General features: G+C 42.9%; 1 protein-coding gene across 1 annotated transcript in view; it reads left to right on the top strand.

Annotated features, from left to right (window-relative positions):
• LOC108933734 (catenin delta-2-like) overlaps positions 1 to 25,047 on the top strand; it is a 340,497-nt gene that overhangs the window by 235,275 nt on the left and 80,175 nt on the right. The window contains exon 13 of the mRNA XM_029259061.1: positions 2,540 to 2,723. Coding sequence (XP_029114894.1) covers positions 2,540 to 2,723 — 184 coding nt within the window. The remainder of the gene's footprint in view (positions 1 to 2,539; positions 2,724 to 25,047) is intronic.

The following is a 25,047-nucleotide window of genomic DNA, read 5'->3' as shown; positions in this document are numbered from 1 at the left end:
GTGTGTGTGTGTGTGTGTGTGTGTGTGTGTGTGTGTGTCTTATTCCTTTGTTCAGCACTCTGTCTCACGGTATGAGAACTTTCTATAAAAAAAATAAAATTGAATTGAATTAAAGGGGGGCGCAGTGGGTTGAACCGGGTCCTGCTCTCCGGTGGGTCTGGGGTTTGAGTCCTGCTTGGGGTGCCTTGTGGCGGACTGGTGGGTGTGTCCTCTCCCTCTCCGGCCTTACCCCTTGAGTTGCCGGGTAGGCTCCGGTTCCCCACGACCCTGTATGGGACAAGCGATTCAGAAAGTGTGTGTGTGTGTGTGTGTGTGTGTGTGTGTGTGTGTGTGTGTGTGTGTGTGTGTGAATTAATGAAACATTTTTTTAGCTAAAATTTTAGATGAGATCGATTGAACACTTGCTCCATTAATGAAGAAAAAAAAAAAACTGCCCAATTACTGTAAATGGTTTTAGGACTAGCTAAAACAAAATACAGTGATTGGGACAGCACACAGTATTGCTAACCTCATAATCACCTTAGTATTTCAGTAATTTAAATACAGATTTAAATGTCTAGTTTGTATATACACAGTATATAATTACATAAAAGAGATACCGCAGGACAATGGAAAGGTTACGCTGTGTTTAAAAAGGCAGCAGCTCTAAGTGCTACGGGCTAAGTTACATCTAAGTTATGTTTTCATTTTACATATGCACTACAGAACACAGAATGATTTACATAATTAATCCTCTATAACATATATAATTGAAGTTGTTTGAAATATGTTTACGGGACATCTATAACTGTTGATAGCATTAAGTGATTCTATTAAGTGCCAGACATATCTATGGCTTTGTATTTTCTGACTCAAAGTTATCACTTCTTATGAGGATTGCCCCAAATTTCTCCCTCCCAGAGGCTCACCTACATGTAGCCCTCAGTAACAGATGACATCTCAGTGCTGTCAGGGAGTATGGCCCATCAGATCTCAGCAGGAGATTCTCATCAGAGCAAATACTCTGGAGTGAAATGCATTAAATCTACTAAACAGATTTGATCAAACTTGTAATTCTTGTAACCGTTTTGTGCTCTTGAAAATATTTTTAGAAATATCCGTACAGTGGGGTCCAAATGTTGGAGACCACTAGTGAAAATGCTTCTATTTTGCATAATTTTCTGATTTAATATAAAATTTTAATAAAATTATGTACTAGTATTGTATTTAATACACATTTCACTAGTGAGCAGTTTCCTCAATGAACACCTTGACCTCAATCCCAACAAACATTTATGGGGGCACTTGAAGACCAAGAAAGCCAAGCATTCAATAACATGTCAAGATGCTCTTTGAAACATTCTGAAACCGTTCTGGGATAACATGCATCATCAGTTTTTGCACAAACCTGTGGAGTCAATGCTGTCATTAAAGCAAAAGGGGACATATCAAATACTAAGAAACACACACATGCTGGCTGAAGCTGCTTGCCCCAAGGAGGATCATGGCAAACCGGAGCCTAACCCTGCAAAGCAGGGCATCGGGCTGGAGAGGGAGGATACACACTCAGGACGGGATGCCAGTCTATCACAAGGCACCCCAAGCAGGACTCGAACCCCAGAACCACTAGAGGACAGGACCCGGCCAAACCTACTGCGCCACCATACCCCCCACTAAGAAACTCTGAAATTCAAAATTTTTTTCAAAGATTCTACTTCACTCAAATTATTGTGCTGATAATATGACTTGTCAAGAGAAATTTTGTATGTCTGAATAATTTTTAGAAGCCTCAGTAAGTTGCAACTTTACAAAATATCAATCTTATATTAATTTAAAGTAGACAACTAAATTAATTATCATTTGGGGGCACATTGCTCTTGGCTGTTTCAAGACTGGCATATTTAATATTGTCATGATGTATAATTCTCAGGATTATTGTTTCTATTTTTCAAGTTTTTAATTTAATTTTTTTTAAAAGAACATTACAATTTTAATTTAATGTTGTTTTGTGGGGAGGGTGTGGTGGTACAGTGGGCTTGGCCAAGTCCTGCTTTCTGGCAGGTCTGGGGTTTGAGTCCTGCTTGGGGTGCCTAGCGACGGACTGACGTCTTGTCCTGAGTGTACGCTCTGCTCCCTGAACCCTGCGCTGCCCAGCTGCGACCCCAAATTGGACAAGCAGTTTCAGCCAGAGTGTGTTGTAGAGCCTTCACTTTTTTGACAGTTTTTGAAGAAATTGTTGTCATTTGGAAATCACTTAAAGAACATCTTGGATCCTTTATGTTTTATCAAAAAACTCAAATCACAGTTGTGTGCAGTTATGGCACAGGTATCGGTCTTTGTGCACCGAGCATGGTACATGCATAGACCTACGTAGCACGATGGTCCTGGAGGAACGTTGTTTTGTTTCAGTGTATACTGTATCAGCTGTATATGGTTGAAATGACAATAAAGCCACTTTGACATGGTTATTTTACATTGGTGTGATGCAGATCAACTATTCACTTCCACAGACAAAGTTAAAGTGCTCTATGAGGTAACTTGTGAACTTTGACCTCCCTAGGTGTGCTTTGGAACTTGTCATCCTGCGATAGCCTGAAGATGCCCATTATTCAGGATGCTCTGGCTGTGTTGACCAACACGGTGATCATCCCTCAATCTGGCTGGGACACCTCCCCCCACCAGGAGGAGCGCAAGCTACACCTACACTCATCGCAGGTGCTGCGCAACGCCACCGGTTGCCTGAGGTCAGTGTGTACAAAAAACGCTATTAGTAGTATGTTGAGTCATAACAAGGCAGATGGAGGTGTATTTTTACCCAGTGTTCATGTGGATGTGGCTCAATCTGTGTGGAGTTTGCATGTTCTCTATGTTTGTGAGTGTTTTCTCTTACAGTTCAGAGAAATACAGTATGCTTGTCAGTTGGTGACCTTTAAATTGTGCAGCGCGTGTGTATTGTAACGACCCGCGTTACTGAGGGGTGTCGTGTTTGAGCGGGAAAAGATGTTTATTGTAAATAGTAGAGAACTATGGTTAAAATTTGAAATAGTTCTTCAACCACTGTGAGGGTTCATAGGGATTATGAAGGAGTGAGTGCTTGTTGGACAGTGTGAGAAGGTGAAGAAAAGCTGAAACACTAAACAGGCTGGGAAGGCTGTCTTGAAGTGCAGCTTCTTGAGGAAAAGGGGTCCTCAGGAACATTATTTCCATTGGTTCACACCGATATCACTCACCATGTGCCAGTGTTCCAATAAATGTTCATAATTTGAATTGAAAATTTTCATAATCTTTGCCCCATCTGAACCCAGAACAAAGTACACTACAGTATGTATAAGTGAATGAGTGTGTGAGTGTTCTGTGTCCTGCCCTGGATGATGCTTCTGGGATTGGATCTGGACCACTACCACTCTTCATTGGATGAGCAGTCAATGGATGGATGGGTTCATTAAGTATGATTGCTAATATATTTGGTTCCCTCAATACCTGAAAAGTTGTCAAACAACTGTCTGTTAGTATTCATGCTTTACTGCAAGCCATTTTTTGGCCCAAATCTATACTACTCCTAGATAACCGGAGCACACTATCACTGTACCACTTTGAATTTGTAATCATCTGTCACATTTGACATTCCATTACCTGGACTGCACCTTGATGCAGTGTAAAAGCTCACATGTCTCTATGAACTCAAGAGCTATTCTGGCTGGGGCTGTAGCCCTTGGTAGGTTCAACTTTGCCAGATTGGTCTTGCAGGAAACACCCGACTAAAATAGTCCATTGGCCCTCCAGGTTGAGGGTTGAGCATGAGGCTAACAACTCCATCCTGTAAAACCACCTTTGTTACGGGAACTAAGACGAATGCTGATTCCAACATATGCCCTCATGTGGATCTGAGCCTTTTACATGGCAGGATGACCACTCCTGATGAAAGCCTCTTGCAGAAAGTCAGAAGTGCAAAAGACAGTCCGCTCAGGGTAAAAACCAATATCCGTCTAAGAACATGGAATGTTCGCACTATGTCCAGGATCCCTGGATTGATTGGTCCATCAGCTGTTGTTCGGACAGCACCAATCACAACACACTCTCCATTCATCCCATCTCCTTGCTTTTCTCCTCCACAGATGGCTTTCCCATCTGATGAGATTGTCTTCCCATCTCCTTGGAGGTCGCCCAGGTGGTTGTTTTCATTCTCTTGGGAACCATTCAGCTAGGAGTGTGGACCATCAACTGATATAGTCTGCTATCTGTGCTATATGTCCTGCTCATCTCATCTTACTCCGCTTATATTCTGACACAGTGTCCTTTACTCCGCTGCTTTCCCTCAGCACTTGGTTGGTTACATGGTCTAGGCATGTCACACTGACCATTCTGTGTTCCATCGCCCTTTCAGTGACTGACAACCTTTGTTCCTCTTTTTTGTTAATGCCCACGTTTCGCTGCAGTGCAGCATGGTTGATAGGACCATGGAATTAAATAGGATTGCACATGTTGCCTTGTCAACACCTGCTGTGAGAACTTCTTTGATGGAGTTGAATGCGAACCACCCGGCTCTGATTCTCCTTTCAATTTCGCCTCCCAATTCTTAGCGCATATTCACTTCCTGTCCCTGCTGGTAAATTTACCATCATACAGTGCTATGCACCAACAAACAAAGCAGATGATGGCTGGTATGAAGAATTTCAAGCAATAGTTGCTAAAGTCCCCCAACATGACCTGCTGTTGATCATGGGTGACTTGAATGCCAAGGTTGGAGCAGATAATACCAACTGCAAAAGAGCTATGGGGAGACATAGCTGCAGAATAATACATGAAAATGGAAAATACCTGGTTGACTTCTGTCTGGCTAATAACTGTGTGATTGGCGGTACCCTGTTTGCACTCAAGAACATCCACAAGCGCTTTTGGAAGTTATCTGATAGTCTTAAAACCAACTAACCAGACTGACCACATCCTGATCAACGGGAAATGGTGCACGTCTCTCCAAGATGTTCGAGTTTGTCATGGTGCTGATGTCAACAGTGACCACCACCTTGTTACTGCAACAATTTAGCTGAAACTATGTAAAGTACAGCAGAAGAATCAATGCAAAAAAACATCTTGACATTGCCAAATTAAAATGCCCTAAGATCAACAGAGAGTTTGTAGTAGTTATCTGTGACAACTTGCAAGATATCACAGTTCTGTCAATACCATCTAAAGTCTTTTGTCAAGTTCTTCTGACCAGAATTGATGCAGCTATTGATACCCAGCTGAGACAAGAACAGGCAGGATTCAGGAAAGGATAAAAATGTATAGAACAGATTTTTGCTCTGAGGAACATTAGTGAGAAGTGTCTGGAGTGGAAGAGCCCATTGTACATCAACTTTATTGACTTGCAGAAAGCATTTGACAGCCTGCCTTGTGACACCCTATGGAAGATCCTAAGGTCATACAGAGTTCCTCCAAAAATTATCACCTTGATAGGGTTGGTTTAGCAGCATTTTGAATGCAGTATTATTCTCGATAGCAGAGTGGTTCCTGGAAGCCTGGAAGAGGAAACAAAGATGCCTTAAAACAACATGACAGAAGACAATAACATCTGAACTAAAGGATATGAACCTTACCTTACCTGGGGCAAGGCACAACATATTGCCAAAGATACTATCAAATGGAAGCAAATCATTTCAGTCTTATGTCCCAGCTGGGATGAAGAGGACTAAGACATTCAACATTCATAAAAATCTGCCTTAATTTGCCATCTGTGGCAGAGCAGGTGTGTCTCAGTTGAGGGTAAGCAGAAACATCAATCATTTGCTGTATAGTTAATCTAACTTAGTGAGTGCACACATTGAGGTGGTTATATTTGTTACATCATAAATAAACATTCAACCTGTACAAACATACAACACAGACACTCAACTGTACCTGGTGTCTGTTATGCATGTTATGTTAATTTCATTACAACACTTATCAAACATTGTTTTGGACCAGTCAAAACACTGCAGTAAGGTTTTAGGTCACCTTAAATAATGAAAATGGAAAAACAAATTACTATGGAGGTTTATCATTGTGTTTTATGAAAAGGACAATGTAAGAGAACAAACACTGGCTGAAGCCGCTTGTCCCAAGTGGGGTCGCGGCAAACCAGAGCCTAATCCAGCAACACAGGATGCAGGGCTGGAGAGGGGACACACCCAAGACGGGATGCCAGTCTGTTGCAAGGCACCCCCAGCAGGACTCAAACACCAGACCCACCAGTAAGTAGGACTCAGCCAAGCCTGCCACACCACTGTGCCCCTCATGGAGGAGCTAATACAAAACTAATGAGTAGTGCTTCATTAACACTGCAGTAACTACTGATAACTAATAAGAAAGAGCGATTAACTTATCAGCAGGTAATGTTTGCAGTAACTATTAGTTATGTAGTAGTTACTAATAAGTATTAAATCCTGCAGTACTAACAATTAGATAATTATTACTTATTTAGTAGTTACTAATAACTATGAAATGTTGTATGCCTTCTGCAGTACTACACATTAACGGAGGCTCATTTAAAAGAACTATGAATTGAACTCCTCATCAACAATCACATACGTACACTTTATATACGTATATAACCTAGTTTCTTGGATTTTTGCACTAATAGTAATTTTTGTAATTTGTGACTTTGCACTAATGGTACACACACACACACATTTTCAGAACCGCTTGTCCCATACGGGGTCGCGGGGAACCGGAGCCTAACCCGGCAACACAGGGCATAAGGCTGGAGGGGGAGGGGACACACCCAGGACGGGACGCCAGTCCGTCGCAAGGCACCCCAAGTGGGACTCGAACCCCAGACCCACTGGAGAGCAGGACCCTGGTCCAACCCACTGCGCCACCACACCCCCCCTTGCACTAATAGTAATTTTTGTAAATTTGTGATTTATACCTTGTATTTTCCTTGTGTTTTTCTGTATTTTTCTTTCCTTACATCCTTGTAATTTATGTCATACGCTGCTGAGAGGATTCACAGAGTAAGAATTTCATTGTATGGTGTAACGAACTGTTTACTGTACACATGATAATAAACTCTTGAATCTTAAATACAATTTCCTATGGCAATAAACAGGTCATATATGGTCCTGTTTATTATTAATAATACATTTTTCAGATTACTCTTTTACTTTACGAGGTTGGTCAGAGTACTTTGAACCTTTTATGTGCCCTATCAGCAGACTGAGCGGGGTGCGGAGGCACAGGTGGTTTGATCGGTGCTTTACTGTGGGGTGGGTCTTAGGTTTGAGTCGTGGTTGAGGTGCGTTATGGCTCTGTGTTTCTCTCTGTGTTTGCTTTCCCTAACATGCAGAGGACAGACCTGGCAATTCACCCCTGTTCCTTGCTTGACTTGCCTTGAAAACTATGCAGGTGGTTGCTATGGGTCTGGTTTGACTTGGCACCCTGCGTTCATGTATTGCAATACTGAACTGACTAAATAACTCATTAAGATTGTATACTGGCATCAATTAAATGGGTCTGTTGTGTTCCTTAACCAGAAAAGAAAAAAAAAAAAAAAACTTAAGAAATAAACCCCCTCTTAATCACGTCTTGTGGAAAGTTATCACTAGCCAACTCACTTCAGGAAAAACTACAGATTCCATGTGTTCCACCTCTGTTTTCTTTGGGACTTCTCTCCTTATTTCTTCTTATAAGTAAATTACATAATGACTAAGGGTTATGTTTTTATTATTAACTATTCAAAAAATCATGGCAACTCCTTAGTTATTACTGAGTAGTTACCACACCGTTCTTCAGGAACTACTCATAACCTGGAACAGTATTCTAAAGTGAAAATCATCGTAACCCATTACTAATTACTTAGATCTTACCATATAGTGTGGAACAGTATTTTAAACATTTGAAAAACTTGAAAAAACTAAGTAATGAATGATTATCTGGAGCAGCAGTGTAAAGTAAAAAGCATAGTACACTATTAATAGTAGAAGCGTAACATTAACAACTCAAATGTTTCAATATTTTATTAGTTTCATTTAATTACACTTTTTCACATAAACTGAAATTTAATGCTGTAATAATTGTATAATGCCCATTTCCTTTACATTCTGTATTGCTGTTTAATGTTGTGGTTGCCAGTCCTCTGTCCAGTCAATGTGAGCAGTGCAATAGAGAAGGCCATGCTAACGCTCTGTCCACGTGCAGATGCAAAGCTGAGTCCTCTGGCATGTAGACGTGTTCTTAATAGTTGTTAATAAAAACAACCCTCAGTCATTATCCAATTTACTAATAAAGAGTAATAACGAGGGGGTGTGCGGTGGCACAGTGGGTTGGACCACGGTCCTCCTCTCCGGTGGGTCTGGGGTTGGAGTCCCGCTTGGGGTGCCTTGCGACGGACTGGCGTCCCGTCCTGGGTGTGTCCCCTCCCCCTCCGGCCTTACGCCCTGTGTTGTCGGGTAGGCTCCGGTTCCCCGCGACCCTGCATGGGACAAGCGGTTCTGAAAATGTGTGTGTGTGTGTGTGTGTGTGTGTGTGTGTGTGTGTGTGTAATAATGAGAGATGTCCCAAAGAAATCGGAGGCAGAACACATGGAATCTGTAGTTTTTTTGAGATAAGTTTTCTAGTGATTATTTTCCACAAGATGCGATTTGTTTATGGCTTGATAAGTTGCTTTATTTGTTAAGTTTCTTTCTGGTTAAAGAACAAAAGAGATCTAGTAAATTCATGGGAATATTACAGTCTTAATGAGTTATTTAGTCAATTCAGTATGGTGATACATACAATCTGCCGAGTCAAACTGAATCCAGTGACCATCGGTCTGGTTTTTGAGACAAGTCAAGCGAGGAACAGAGGTGGATTACCAGGTCCATCCTCTGCACCCTGGGGCAGGCAAATGCAGGGAGAAACACAGAGCCCCCATGGACCCCAAACAGAACTCGAACCCCAGACCCACCATACAATGAGGCACAGATCAAACCCGCCGCGCTACCACCCCCCCGTTTAGTCTGTAGGGGACATAAAAGGTTCCGTGCTCTTATCGCTTTTACTTTTTTTAAAGGTTAGTATCTCACATTGTCACCCAGAATCGTGAAGTTGCCCCCCTCCCTACAACTTATAAATTATATTAAATTATATCATCATAAGTTATACAAATTTCTGCTGATGTGCCATTTAAACCGCGGTTGTACCTTCTTTGGTTCTGGAGATATGGTTGTTTATCTGGCACATGACCTCACTCCAGCCCCCTACAATACCAAAGAAACTCAAATTCGGGGTCATTTGTTAGTGCTAATTTTGTGTCGATTTGTGCCGTTTGAACCGCGGTCCTATCTGTTTTAGTTTTTAAATGTTGTGGTCGAACACGAGGGGAAAACTGCTGCTGTTCATTGAACAGAACTGATTCACCCAGGTCGACACAACGAGTGAAAAAAAACAGCACTTTCTAGTTAACTTAGTGGAGTTTTTTTAATGAACAGCAGAACTCAAAACATGATCAAACGCACTACAATGTTTCCAGCGTCCTCTACACACAACACGTGCTGTTCTGTGAAACAATATTGACTTAACAGAAAACATGAAAACATAAATAAACGTGTGCTGGAAAATTGCTCGTTCTCTTGCTCCTCTTTTGGAAGTTTTTCGACTTCGCCAATGACATCATCTCACTAAAAACCCATAGTTAAAATTACAGGCATGAGAATGAAAAATACAACTTTACGAAGCATTTAGGAAAAACTGCAATCTAATAATTTTTGGGAAATCTTACGAGAAAAAAATTATTCTTAAACTAATCTTACATACTCAGCTCACAGCACTTCTGCTCTGGGAGAAGACTGTTTATCAAAATGTTACAACGATCGCAAGTACTTTAAACAAGCTAAAAATCAAAGTAGATGCAGTGCTGTAATTAAACACACCGAAATAAAACAAATCTTTACAAGGACACAGAATCCTTGTGGGGGAGGGAGCCTATGTGACGTCACAATCAGAGTTATTATACTATTCAAATGTGTATTTTTCATCTACATTCATTACCAAAACTATACATTTCCAAAGAAGAAAATAATATGTAAAGAAACTTTACACTGAACAACTACATACAAATCATGCTATACCCTAGAATGACGCCGGGTCATAAGCGGAGGTCGGGAAATATGACCGCCCACACACACAATAACTTCCAAACAGGAGCGAAAGAACGGTCAATTTTCCAGCACATTTTATTTATTTCTTCATGTTTTCTGTTAAGTCAGCAGTGTTTCACGGAACAATACATGTGCTGTGTGTACAGGAAACATTGCAGTGTATTTGTACATGTTGTTTTCAGTTCTGTCGTTCATAATTTGTGCCGTTCGAACTGCGGTTCCATGATCTTTTCTACTTCTTAAATTTTAAGGTATATTTTACACGTTGTTGGCGCAGCCATCTCTGCGTTATAGGAGTGGTAAATAGATTATACTTAACGGAGGTAACAAAGTACACGCTCACACCATCGGTTTTCTTAAACCAGAAGAGAAGAACATTTATTTACATACGTGCTTCATCAGAACACATCACGTACAACAAAGGTCATGTGATCGATACTTCACCAACATGAGAGCACACTGAATAGAATCTCCAACACCCCCACTTGCTCTCATTCTCTACAGGCCCATTTACAATACAACACACAGTTACATCCCTGTATCAGCAACATTTATGCCCCAAACATAAAGCTTTCAAACTTTTCTTTCTTATACTTCGTCATTGGTTTAGTCATCACATCAGCAACCATTTCTGTTGTTGGACAGTACTCAATTGTTATTTTACCATCACTAATTGCTGATCGAATGAAGTGGTACCTATTGTCAACGTGTTTACATCTTTGTCGACAAACAGGGTTTTTGGAAAGAGCAATTGCACCTTGGTTATCCTCAAAGATTTTTACCGGTGCATACTGACATCCATTTTCCAGTCCATTCATCAATTGTACAAGGTACAGACTTTCTTGTGTGGTCGCAGCCAGTGCCATATATTCCGCTTCGCATGTTGACAAAGCAACTGTAGGCTGCTTCTTTGACTTCCAGGAAATGAGGGGACCATTTTTGGTTAGACTAAAACAGTATCCAGTCGTACTTCGTCTGTCATTTGGATCTGACGCCCAGTCAGCATCGCTGTATGCCGTAAGTTTCAACTTCTCGTTACTCTTCTTGTACGTCAGTTCTTGGTTTACTGTACCTTTCAGATACCTCATCACATGCTTCACTGTACACCAGTGTTGCTCATTTGGTTTTGACATAGATTGAGACAATTTACTCACAGCCCAACTAAGATCTGGTCTAGTACATGTCATTAGATTGATCAAACTACCTACTGCTTCATGATACCTTGTGTGGTTTACAGAGTTTCCATCACCGTTATACTCTAGCTTTTGTTCACATGGGGTCGACCTGGACTTACTATTCGACATGTTGAACCTTTCCAGTATTTTTAAGATGTACCCTTTTTGATTCATTTTCACAACTCCATCCATTTGCTCAAAATCAATGCCTAGGAAATGTTTCAATTTACCAAGGTCTTTCATCTTGAATTTAGCTGTCAGCATCCTTTTCACACCATTTAGTAACTCGTTGGTACTAGAAGCAATAATCAGATCATCAACCCAGATTATTAGCATCACTCTCTCTTTTCCAGTTTGTCTGCTGTAGACACAAGAGTCTGCAGGATTTTGCATAAAGTCATTTTCACTCAGGTAATCATGCAGTAACTTATTCCAGTTTCTACCTGACTGTTTCAGACCATACAATGACTTGTTCAGTTTACAGACAAGTTTTTCACCAGTATCCAATTTTACCTCAAAACCTTCTGGCTGTTCTACATAGATCTCACAATCAATTGGAGCATGTAAGTAAGCCGTTTTCACATCCATCTGATGTAGAACAAGGTCATACTGTGCTGCCATTTGCATCAAGACACGAACTGATGTGATATTTGCTGTCGGAGAAAAAGTTTCCTTATAGTCTCTTCCCATTACTTGACTATAACCCTTAGCAACATATCTAGCCTTATACGTTTCATTGTTATCTGCATTGTTCTTGATTGCATAGACCCATCTACCCCCCACTGCATTTTTGCCTTCGGGTAGAGCCATCAATGTAAAAGTTCCATTTTCTTTTAGAGAATCCATCTCTTCTTCCATGGCTTTAATCCAGATCTGTGATGTGGTTGAACTCATGGCTTCCTTGAAGGTTTGTGGTACATTACACATCCTGTAACAGTAGTCAATATTAGTAAGTATCTGATCATCATCTTCAATATCAGTTACGTAGTCAGATAAGTATTGGGGAGCTTTCCTGTTCCTTCTGGGGTTGTATCTATTCTGAATATTTTCAGTCTGATCATCATTTTGAAGATCTGTTTCATCTCCACTATCTTGAGACTCCCCTGAACTCTGTTCAGTGATGTTTGTTGTTACCTTAGATGGCAAACAACTTCCCCCATAAACATCCTCATCTGGTATTTGTGGGTCAGTTTGAGTTTGCTGCTCGACAGCACATTTCTTGAAGAATTTGACAAGCCTGTGTTTAAGGACTCTTCCAGTGTCTGTGTAATACACTGGGTATGAAGGGCTATTCTTGTCATACCCAACAAATATTCCCTTCTCACAACGTGAATCTAGCTTCTTTCTGTCGTGTTTGTATGCATAGCACATGGATCCAAAAACTCTCATCTTTGAAAGATCCGGTTTTCTTCCTGTCAACATGTAGTATGGAGTCTGCTTTACTCTGTTATTAATGCATCTGTTGCGAATTACTGCAGCAGTCATCACAGCGTAAGTCCATAACTCTTTTGGTAATTTACTCTCAATGAGCATGCATCTGGCCATTTCAAACAATGTTCGCCAACTTCTTTCAGCAGTACCGTTTTGGTGGGGTGAATACAGTGCAGAGGTCTCATGTTTAATGCAATTTTTGCTTAGCAATGACCGAAAATCTGTTGCTGTGAATTCAGTGCCATTATCTGACCTAATGCACTTTACAGTACCATAAGGAGCAGTGTCTGCTAAGAATTTTTCCGTAGCCTTTACAGTGTCACTTTTCGCTTTCAGGAAGTAAACAAATATTGTGCCTGAGAAATCATCAACAAATACAAGTGCATACCTGTGACCGTCTTTAGCCTCTGGCTGAATAGGACCAGCCAAGTCTGTGTGCACAAGTTCAAGTGGGACTTTGGCACGTACATCGGGTTCTCTGTTCCTGCTTTGCACAAATTTGCCTTGTGCTTTGTGTGCAGACTTCACAGTGCAGTTTGGACTTGTCAGTCTTTCCTTTGATTTCCATTCCTTCCACAATATCTGGCAACTTGGAAACATCATCATAGTTGCAGTGGCCGAGGATTTCGTGCCAAGTTTGAATGTCGTAACAGCCGTTACAATAATCTCCTCCCTTATCCATAGTGTTTAGATAGTACAGTCTATTATACTCTTTTATTTCAAATCTCGTGCCATCCTTGTGGATGAGCTCGTCATGTCCTTGTCGAAAACGAACAGAAGCCTCGTTGGCAGTCGCTGCTTTAACAGAGAATATGTCTTGTGGATATGAAGGAATGTACAGTGCTTTCTTTAGCGTTGTGCTCACTTGCTTACCTTCACTGTCAATCAAACATATCTCCGCGTCACCTCTCTTCAGCGCAACGCCACTCGCTCTTGTCCCGTCCGCAAGCTCAATGAAATGTTTGCCCGTTTGGAAAGTCTCGTCAAATTTCTTAAACTTTCCGATGTCGGTAATTATGTGTGATGTTGCTCCCGTGTCAACCATTAGCCCTTTGTTTCAGCCCCTCTAGTTGATAATCACACGTTTTGAAGACAAATGCATGTTTATCTGCGTCCTCTTCATACGTCGCTTGTTTTACGTCGTCCCTTCTTTTGCGTCTGCAAGATGCGTCTTTGTGTGTTGAGCTTTTGCAACAGCTACACCACTGTGTTTGACTTTTACGACGTTCATTTGGACATCTCCGGGCTTTATGTCCTTTTTGACCGCAACTATAACATGTAATATTATAAGGGTTTGCGTTTTCCTCTCTCTCTCCTCTTCTCGCAGAAGCTGCACCACTCGCTTTCATAACGTTGTCGTCATTTGACCTAGCATACTTTTCAGTGTTTTCAAAACTTCTGAGCTTTGTCTTAAATTCTGCAAAAGTCATAGTTTCATCACTCTGTGTTACATGAACTGCGAATGGTTTAAACAATTCTGGCAAACCTTTAAGAATCATTGCAATCAACAGTCCGTCAGTGAGCGTCTCCTCAGCATTCCTCAGAGCGGTAATGGCTGTTTCTGCCCGAATAATGTAATCCATAATACTTTCCTTTGCAGTTTTCTGAAGGGATGTTAATTCTGTGTACAGGTTAATAATTCGCGGCTTCCCTTTTCCTGCATAGTAGCCCCTCAGTTTTTATCAGTGTTGTCAATCTCATCTTCGTCCGCGCTGTCTCTATCGCTCGGTGTGGGGACTTTCAATATGGTCTCTTTCAGTCCCAGCAAACGCAGGTGCCCCAAAAACTTTGTCTCCCAAAGTTCGTAATTCTTTTCATCTCCGTCGAAACACAGTTTACTCAGTCTATTACCTACTTCTCTCCTGGGCCCATAACCTGTTGGCGCAGCCATCTCTGCGTTTGAGAAGTGGTAAATAGATTATACTTAACGGAGGTAACAAAGTACACGCTCACACCATTGGTTCGCTTAAATCGGAAGGGGAGAACATTTATTTACATACGTGCTTCATCAGAACACATCACACACAACAAAGGTCATGTGATCGATACTTCACCAACATGAGAGCACACTGAAAATAGCAACACACGTGGTATCACTGCGGTATCCCACAAGTAGGTCTGCATTTTAAAGAATTTCCAGTTTTGATGAAGCTTGAAGAAAGTTTTAACTCCATTTTGCTGCTGAGAGATTAACGTCAGTAAAAGCAACCTTCCGCACGTGTGTGAGCAAAAATAAGTGATACATCCCAGCGTACGTACTTTGTAATTTCTAATAACAGCAAATAAAATGCACTTGAAGACTTCTTGCAACAGTGTTGACTTGACGGTTCTTGCAAATTAGTATCCGAATTAATCCCGTACTGTTTTGGAGCAAGAGAACAAAGTAGCATCGTGAAGTTGCCCCCCTACAAACAGCACAAATGAAATAAACCTTATGATTCGTCAGCGCTACACTTGTGCCACTTGTGCTGTAAAAACTGAAATTTGTGCTGTTGCAGTTTTTGAGATATTAACATTTATTTATTTCGGAAGTGACGCCAATCCAGCCCTCCTACAGTACCGCAGGAACTCGAACTCAGGCTCATTCGCTTGTGCTACATTTGTGCCAATTTGTTCCGTTTTAAACCGCGATTCTACCTCCTTTGAAGTCTGGAGATATACATGGTTGTTTACATGGCACGTGACCTCGCTCCAGCCCCCACTACAATACCGGAGAAACTCGAATTCGGGCTCATTTGTTAGTTCTGCATTTGTGCCAATTGAAGGGAAAAAAAAAAAAAAAACGTTAATAACAGTTGTGTTGTTTTTTCCAATCGTTGTGTCGACCTGGTTGAATAAATTCTGTTCATTTAACAGCAGCATTTTTCCAGTCGTGTTCGACCGCAACTGGATCGGTAAGTGAAGTGGGGGTATACGGACTGCAAGTCATAATGTACATTGTAACGATCTGACTAATGAGTTAGCCCAGATCCTCACGTGGATTCCAAAGAAAGGTGTATAAACCCAGACGGACACGAAAAAAATGGAAGCTCTTCTATTAATAATCTTGTAGGCAACTATGGGTGACTTATATTTCACACAGCTGTCTTCATGATAAAATAAACAACATTAAACTCCAAAACGTGTACACGGCCAAGTATATCCGCGGGAGAGAGAGGGGACCGGGGGGCAACCCCTCGGTCTCCACAATAATACGTCATCATCACAACATGTTATGAATTTTGCCAGAAATAACGTGTCATAAAATCATTAAACCCTGAATGTGGCATGAAAGTTTGAAGCCCGCCGTCCACATTATTGGGTCTACAGTGTAACAAGATAAAATATACTTCAAACGGTTCCAACATTGCATGCTTATTCAAATGTATTGTCTCTTTCTTTGATTTATGTTGTTTGATACAGCAGAACATTTAATTTTTATATAACAATTCTACTGTCATTTCAAGATGATTTTGAAAATCACTTGTCAATAACATGAGCAGACACCCCCTATTTCTATATGTCATACCATGATGGTAGAATGAAGTGTGCTTGTTTAGCAATGTAGAAGCAATATACAGTCTGCCCTCAGCATTCACAAGGGCTCTGGGCACAATCCTTCTGCCACAAATCTGAAAATTTGCAAATTTTGTGAAAAATTTGGACCCCTTTTGGGGGGTCTTCACTTTTTTTTGCATCTTGGCATCACTTCCTGAAGCTGTAGGAGCACTATGCTTTGGACCCATGACTACAGATCAAAGTTTCTTGCACAAAGTTCACTGCAAATTGTTGTGAGAAACAGAAGATGAAACAGCCACTTTGATCACTGCAAAACAAACACGTGACTGATGCTGCTGAGACAAAGATATGCAGCGTCCACCAACAGATTGCGTAGATCCCACAGTTCTTTACTGTACTTAAGCTTTTAAAAATACATTTTGTATACATAATGAACTTGTGTGTGATCAGTGAAATAACGTAATGCTGTATAATACCCTATGCTTTAATGAACGTTTTTTTTTTTGTTCAGTAAATCATAACAAATCAAATGAATTTTGTTTACATTTTGCTATGTGCATGTTGTCTACAGTTTTTCGAATTAGGCAGCAAAGCTCTTTCTATAATAATTTTTTGTACTTTATAAAGTGTTCTATACATAAAAATAGAATAATAATGCACATATTATAAGCTTTAATGAATTGCTGAACATTTCTTTACATTTAATTGCCTGCAAGCATCTTCTATGCGATCGCAAAAGTCCAAAAAGAAATTCCCATTTAATTATTGAAGTCCAACTTGCGAATGATCAAATCTGAATTCAAAAATCGAATTTGGAGGGCTGACTGTATTACTAAAAGCAGAATAAATGATGCAGAAGTTTTTTCCATAGGATCAGTAGTGTAATCAGTAAGAGCATCCTGCAAAATGTATGTGTTAGTAATGCTCGTAATAGACATTACCATATGAAATTAATGAAATAATATTTCAGTTATACAGAAGAATCTTAATAAATACTCATAATAGATGTTAGCATATGAAATTAATGAAATAATATTTTGGTTATATAGAAGAATCTTTATAAATGCTTCTTGTACATTAGCTAGTATTCAGAGAATCGTGTTTTATAGTCCCACTGAAGAGAACATTGTAGTGAGAAAAACAAACACCCGATCAGTGAGACTGCTGCTTAATTTAATCCCGAGATAATTATTTTCAAAGCAAAATTTACCAAAGTAAGCAAATTAACTGGACTTGATTTACCGAGGGAGACATAACAATAAGTTATGTAAAAACAAAGAGTCAAGCTTGGGTTGTGCGTGTGGTTACAGCTTGTGTCGTCCTTCAGTGCCCATGTCAGATGGAAGCAGCTCTTTGTTTCAATCTCTCAGTAAAGATGTGTGGTACTCAGTCTCGAAAGAGTTCTATTAAATCATTTTGCACATTTAGATTTTTTTTTTTTTTTTTTTTAATAAAGGAAACCAAGGCAGTTCAATTGGCTTTTTTTTACCAATGATACCAAAAGAATAGCTCAAAGGTTGTCATTAGCTTACAATGCTTTTGATGTGAATGAGGCAGAGACCTTGGGGAAAATAATGGCACTTGCATGTGCAGGGTTTCTCTAGTGTCTGGTGATTCACTATACCTGTCGAAGAGCAACATGGACCGCTGAGTGAGTGGAAAACTCTGGAAAATCCTGTCTCAGTGTTAACTTTGTATCATCCTTATCTTTATATATCCATGACTTTCACTGTGAAACTCTTTATTTGGGCTAGAACGTTACCTTATTAAAGCCTTCTTTGTCTCTTGTTGTTGTCTCCCTAACCCCTCAGTTTCAGTATTTGGGCTAAAACTTTACTTTAACTTGTTTTTCTAATGACATTGAGATTATGACTGACATATGCAGAGACAAGCCATGCTCTATTTTTTTTTTTTTTTTACACACCTTGTTGCACCATATGTTTCTGTCTGTCACTCTGTATGTGGGGGATCAGGAGGGCAGACTGAAGTGCTGATGCTAACTCGCTTTATTTGTATCACACGGGGTTGCACCCAGAGAACGGAGCAGAACAGTTAGCCTCGGAAGAGATAGGGGAGGAGAACGTCTCTCAGTTGAAGGTTTCACAGCCAGGTGCATCCGAGTGGGTGCTTTCATACTGCGTCTCTGGGATTGTCACCGGAGGGGGATTGAGGTGGTTATCAAGCACGCAGTTGCTAGACACACAGTCATTGGGCGCACCAGGGTACCAGGAGTGACAGGGGTGCCAGGAGTTACAATAACCCCCCTCCCTACGAGCGGCACCTGCCGCCCTACAATACGAGGGAGGACGGCCTCTGCGGCAGGGCCCGGGCCGGTTCGGATGGAACTTCTGGAAATCGGCAACAAGAACAGGGTCCAAAACACCCAACACTGCTTCTCTGGGCCATAACCTTCCCAGTCAACCAGGTACTGCAGGCCCCTCGCTGTCAACGGGAATCAAGGAGCGCCTGAACAGCATAGACCAGGTCCCCGTCAACCGCTGGCAGCCTCGGCATGACGCCACCAGGTGCCTGGAGAACAGAGGACCTGCAGGATTTGAGCAAGGAAATGTGGAAGGTGGGATGGACACGTAAGTCTGAGGGCAGCTGGAGTCTATAGGAGACGGGCGTGACCTGGTGAAGGACCTCAAAGAGGCCGATGAAACGGGAGCTGAGCTTTCGGGAGGGGAGGCGTAACCTTGGGTCCCGGGTGGACAGCCACACTTTCTGCCCTGGCTGGAAGGTGAGGGGACGCCGGTGGCAGTCTGCCTGCTGCTTGTAGTGAAGGGCACTATGCTGGAGGTGAGCCTTGGTGGCACGCCATGTCTCCCCACTGGCCTGGTGCCAGGCATCGACTGCAAGTACATTTCTTGGGCTGGGGCACCAAGGGAACAGAGCAGGTTGGTACCCTAAAACGCATTGGAATGGTGAATACCTGTGGAGGAGTGGGTCATGGCACTGTGGGCATACTCGGCCAAGGGCAGGTACCGGGCCCATTGGTGCTGCTGATGGGTGCAGTAGCTGCGGAGGAAGCGTCTGATATCCTGCCGCAGTCGTTCCACCTGCCCGTTGGACTGAGGGTGGCAGCCAGAGGTGAGGCTCACCGAGACCCCCAGTTTCGCCCAGAATGTCTTCCACACTCGTAAGGTGAATTGGGGCCCACGGTTAGACATAATGTCCTTAGGCAGATTGTAGGTGGAAGACCTCAATCTAAAAGACCTAAATGTCTCCCTCTGTAATTGGATCCTGGACTTTCTAACCGGAAGACCTCAGTCAGTCCGTGTCGGCCACAACACCTCCAGCACTACCACACTGAGCACAGGTTCCCCACAAGGCTGTGTGCTCAGCCCGCTGCTCTTTACGCTGCTGACCCACGACTGCACTGCCAAGTTCAGCTCCAACCACATCATCAAGTTTGCTGATGACACAACGGTGGTAGGTCTCATCAGCAACAATGATGAAACACCCTACAGAGAGGAAGTGGCACAACTAGTTGAATGGTGTGGTGCAAACAACCTGTCCCTCAATGTGAGTAAGACAAAGGAGGTTGTGATGGACTTCAGGAAGAACTCTGTTGACCACCCCCCACTGACCATCGACAGCTTGACTGTGGAGAGAGTCAGCAGCACTAAATTCCTGGAGGTGCACATTACAGAAGACCTCACCTGGACCACCAACACTACATCACTCACCAAGAAGGCGCAACAGCGGCTCCACTTCCTGCGCCGACCTAAAAGAGCAAGTCTCCCTCCTCCCATCCTCACCACATTCTATAGGGGAACAATTGAGAGTATGCTAACCAGCTGCATCACTGTCTGGTACGGGAACTGTAGTGCAGCAGACCGCAAGACCCTACAACGGACAGTGAACACAGCTGCAAAGATCATCGGTGTCCCTCTCCCCTCCATTCTGGACATTTTCCTTGCACGATGCTCCAGTAAAGCCACCAGTATCGTGAAAGACCCCACTCATCCCTCTCACAGTCTCTTCCAGCTCTTGCCATCAGGAAGACGGTATCGGAGCATCAGAGCCCGCTCTGCCAGACTGCTCAACAGCTTTTTCCCCCAGGCTGAGAGAGCCCTCAATTGCAATCACCTTGCCACCCTCTGAAACCTCATCCACAACCTTAGCTCCTGAACCAAGAACCACTCTCCACCCCAACCCACCACACCACACGCACCACATGTAAACTGTTGGAAACCTCCTGTGGAAACACTCTCTTTTCCTTTCCATATGCAATCCAACTGTAGAAAGACACTTTTTTCTCTATATGCACCAGACACTTTCTTATAAAACCCCCAATGTTACAAGGACTTAATAAGATAACACAAATGTTTACTTGTGAATGCACTACAAATCATATTGCACTATTCCTTCTTAAATACCTCTATTGCACAATATCATGTACAGTTATTATATAAGTACTTGTATAGTTAACTGTTTATAGTATATGTATACTTGCCCTAATTTTAGATTACGACTTAGTAAATTAGCCATGTAGGTCTAAAAGCTGTCCTTATGTCTAGTGTTGTATGTTTATATTTACGCTTATTTACACAGCACCGTGGTCCTGCAAGACACGACATTTCGTCCCACTGTATGTCCACACATGTAGTGGAATGACAATAATGCTCGACTTGACTTGACTTGACTTGACCTGTCGGAATAGCGCCTCTGCTGTCTCCAGGGCCGTGGACAACTGTGGTAAAGGGATTAGATGACAGGCTTTGGAAAATCAGTCACTCGAGATTAATATCACAGTCTTACCATCCTAAGGTGGGAGGTCCACCAGGAAGTCCACTGCTACATGAGACCAAGGCCGTGAGGGTACTAGCAGCAGTTCCAGCAAGCCAGCAGGTCTCTGTGTTGGAGTTCTAGCTTGAGAGCAGATTGTGCAGGCCTCTACGTACTCCTGGACATCCTCCAGCATGGAGGGCCACCTGAACCTCCCTTGGAGGAGGGACAGTATTTGGCACACGCCGGGGTGACGGGCTGTGGGAGAGTCGTGGCCTCACTACAGGAGTGTTGGTTGCATTTTCACAGGCACATACTCCTTACCTACCGGTGCCACGGGTGGACTGGTCTCAGCTGCCTGTGCGTCCTGGAACTCCTGAAAGAAGTGCCACTGTACTGGGGCTATAACACAGTGCTTGAGTAGGATCGGTTCTGGGCATTCAGTCAGGGCGTCAGTGGCAAACAGCTGTGAGAGGGCATCAGCCTTTGTGTTTTTAGAGCCCGGCCGATACGATACAGTGAAATCAAACTTGGTAAAGAACATGGTCCATCAGGCCTGGTGTGGGTTCAGCCGGCATGCTGTCTGAAGGTACTCTAGGTTACGGTGGTCAGTGAGTAACAGGAAAGGGTACGAGGCCCCTTCTAACCAGTGCCTCCATTTCTCCAGGGCTAATTTAATGGCTAAGAGCTTGTGATTTCCAATGTTATAGTTCCGCTCAGCTGGCAACATCTTTCGTGTAAAGTATGCACAGGGGTACAATTTTGGTGGGTTGCCCTGTCTTTGAGACCTCGCTTCCAATACGAATGGCAGTGTGGGGTTTGGGTGTCGTAATATCGGTGCTATCATGAAATGACTCTTCAAGTGTAGGAACGCTCGCTGTGCTTGCTCGCCCCAAGGCAAGCAGGTCTCCTTAACTGCCATAAGGACCGTGAGGGGGGCAGTGATGGAGCTGAATCTCCTGATGAATCCCCTATAGAAATGAACAAAACCCAGAAACTGTTGCAGGGCTTTCACAGTTTGCGGTCGTGGCCAGTCGATCACCGTCTGAACCTTCTCCGGGTCCATAGCAACGCCCGAGTTGCTCAGGATGTAGCCCAGGAACAGCACTTTGGACTGGTGGAAGAGACATTTTTTTCCCCCCTCGACATAGAGGAGGTTTTGGAGGAGCTGTTCTAACACTGTTCTTACCTGGCAGACGTGCTCTTCCCGGGTCTTGGAGAAGATCAAGATGTCGTCCAGGTACACCAGGACGCAGTCATCCATGAAGTCTTCTAGCATGTGATTGACAAACGCTTGGAATACTGACGGCGTGTTAGACAAACCAGAAGGCCACAGTCTGTGCAGAGGGAGGGCTGCCACCCGCAGCTTACTGAACACCTCACTCAGATCCTGATATTCACCGGTGGCGTGTCTGTGGCAGTCTCAACAGAGGTGATCCAGAGGGAAAGTGACAAACAAAAACACTCACACTGCTGTCCCCAGGAAACCAGGTCCCTGCTGCTCCAATGGAACACTAGATCGTGCAGGGCTAACCAAGTGAAACCAAAAATGATCAGTGTGTCTGGTGATCTGACTAGGTAAAACACAATCTCTTCACGGTGGCACGCCCCCACCGACGTGCGTAACACTTCCGTATGCGAGTCCACTAATCCAGCCCCTATTGGCTGGGCGTCGAGGCTAATGACCCGTAATTTTGCGTCACAAGCCCACCTGGGTACTGTAGGAATCCACAATTCAGGGTCACTTTGAGATCAACTGATCGTCTGTCTATCCCTGTTGTCATGTGAAAACATCAGCATAATACACATTGCTTGTGGGCATTCAAGACAACATCTGTTGGATGATTAGATCAAACCTACAGTTGAATGGGTCTGCCTGTTGATGTGATCACAGTGATTGCTTGTGATTGATTGCATCTATATGAAACTGTGTAAGAATGTTGACAAATCCCAGTTCTTGGTCAGACCATTTGGTGATGAGAAAGTTTGGGGTAGCTAGCAGTTGGGGGTTGGTTCCTCTGAAGGCTTCCTTGCCCTTGATGCTTTGTTTGAAGATATCACATCTAAAGCTTTGTGTGAGGTCACACCTTTAAGGACTGCCCACAGAAAGCCTATAAGACCACAGTGTATGTCCCCCTTAGTTAGACTTGATGACTACAGCGCAAAAACGGCACATTCTGACGTTGTGGACCAATGCTCTCGTCTGCAGTAAAGAATCCTGTTGAAGATACGTCTAAGTCTCCTGGTCTTCTCTGCGAAATTCCCAACAGTATGCCATGTGAAGTAACAAAGCTGATGTCAATAAAACAGCTTGCAGTATCTAAATCCACAAGCGTGCGCATCTCTACCCGATTCCCCACCCACTCCAGAATCACGGACACGGTTAATTGCAGTTTACTAACCTTGGGTTCTGGGTTAGCTTTAGGTGGTGGCGGGCAAACTGGGCAGGTCGCACGGAAATGGCCAAGGATTATGCAGTAGAGGCACAGGTGGTCACTGAGGCGGCACTGTCTCTCATTGGGGTCCAGCCGGCCTCGGCCGATCTGCATCGGTTTAGGAGTTTGCTCAGCGGGACAGTGTTCATGGGGGGGGCAACCACAAACAAGGGGTTCTCTGCTTTTATGCTGCGTCTCTGGGGTAGTCACTGGGGGGGTCGAGGTGGTTGTCAAGCACGCAATTGCTAGACACGCAGTTGTCGGGCGCGCCAGGAGTGACGGGAGCACCAGGAGTGACGGGAGCGCCAGGAGTGACACTGTCCTTAACTTTGGTTAATAAGCGCTGAGCATGCAGTGGACATGTTGTCTTTTTGACATAAATACCTGCCTTAGCTGGGGGAACCCCAAAGCATTTTGTGATTTCCTACTGCTCAGAATATTCTGTATTGTGCTTAGCTCAACCAGTAAAATATTAATTATTTGACTGCCTATGTAATTATTTCTTAGTTCTACAGGCACATGGACCCCCCCGATTGCTATAATGCTAAACTTACCAAACTGTTTCCCATTTCTTCCATGAGTGCAAAATTTACTTCCCTGAAGGGTCCCAGAATAAGATGAACCTCATAGCATCATTGTTGTCTTAAATATATTTCTCCTGAAATGATGAAATCTAACACCCAAAATGCATTTTTAATTGTGTGAGTCTGTTCATGATGACAGAGCAAAGCAGCGGGGGCCGAATGTGCCGAAGAGAGTTGCCTGACTTTAATGGCCTTGACGGCAGCATGCTGAGAGATCTGTTCTGTAGGTTGCTGAGTATCAAGAAAACCCTGCTGACCAGGGAGAGGTTAAAAGGCTGGCGCAGCCTCCTGTCTCGTGCTCGGTCACCGATCTATTATTATCAGCCGTCACGAGCCTGCACACAATCTGAACCCTTCCATAGGTAGTCTGACAGGGGTGGTGTCTCCTCCAGGGAGAAGGGATCCATCTAAATTCTCACTAGACAGACCTCTGTGAAAGCTATAATATTAATAGCATAGCTATCTGTAATAAGAGTTTGTTGTTTTTCATCATGTATCTCTTAGAGTCTTGCTTGCTTCCCTTCCCCTGGTCATTTTAATTTAGTGGAGTTTCATTTCTGATGCTGTGACTTGTAAATAATTTGTCAGAGACATGGAAAATGATGGGCTGCAGTTGTGTGATTTTTATTGTGCAATTTGAATACACATTTTGGTGACACAGTCTCATAACAGGTCTGGTTCCTAGTGTAGCTGTAACTCTGTTGATATGCAAGCAAGCAGAGACATAAGCGTGTAAGTTGAAATACCTGCAATGGACTGAGTTTCTAAGGATGGGCTCCATCATAGGATGGCCTTTTCTTGCCATCATCCTATCAGATGAAGCCGTTTCTGCATACTTTTAATTTGTCCTGCAGTAATTCGAACTGCTGGTGCTATTGGTACAAAGGAGACAGCCCATTATACCAATTAGCGGTGATGACACTGTAAACAAATGATACTAATTGCAGTTTTCGAAAATGTATCATTAGAGATTAGCCCATTCCTTTGGCTTGACCAAACCCCTTGGTCTGGCCATGTTAAATTAGAATATTTCCACTACAAAAGAGTGTTTTCACTGCAATTATTATTCACAAAAAGCTTCTAGAATTGGAGTAATAGA

The sequence above is a fragment of the Scleropages formosus genome, chromosome 16 (genome assembly GCF_900964775.1).
Source record: "Scleropages formosus chromosome 16, fSclFor1.1, whole genome shotgun sequence".
In the NCBI taxonomy this organism is placed as follows: Eukaryota; Metazoa; Chordata; class Actinopteri; order Osteoglossiformes; family Osteoglossidae; genus Scleropages; species Scleropages formosus.
This window is presented reverse-complemented; position numbering and strand designations above follow the sequence as displayed.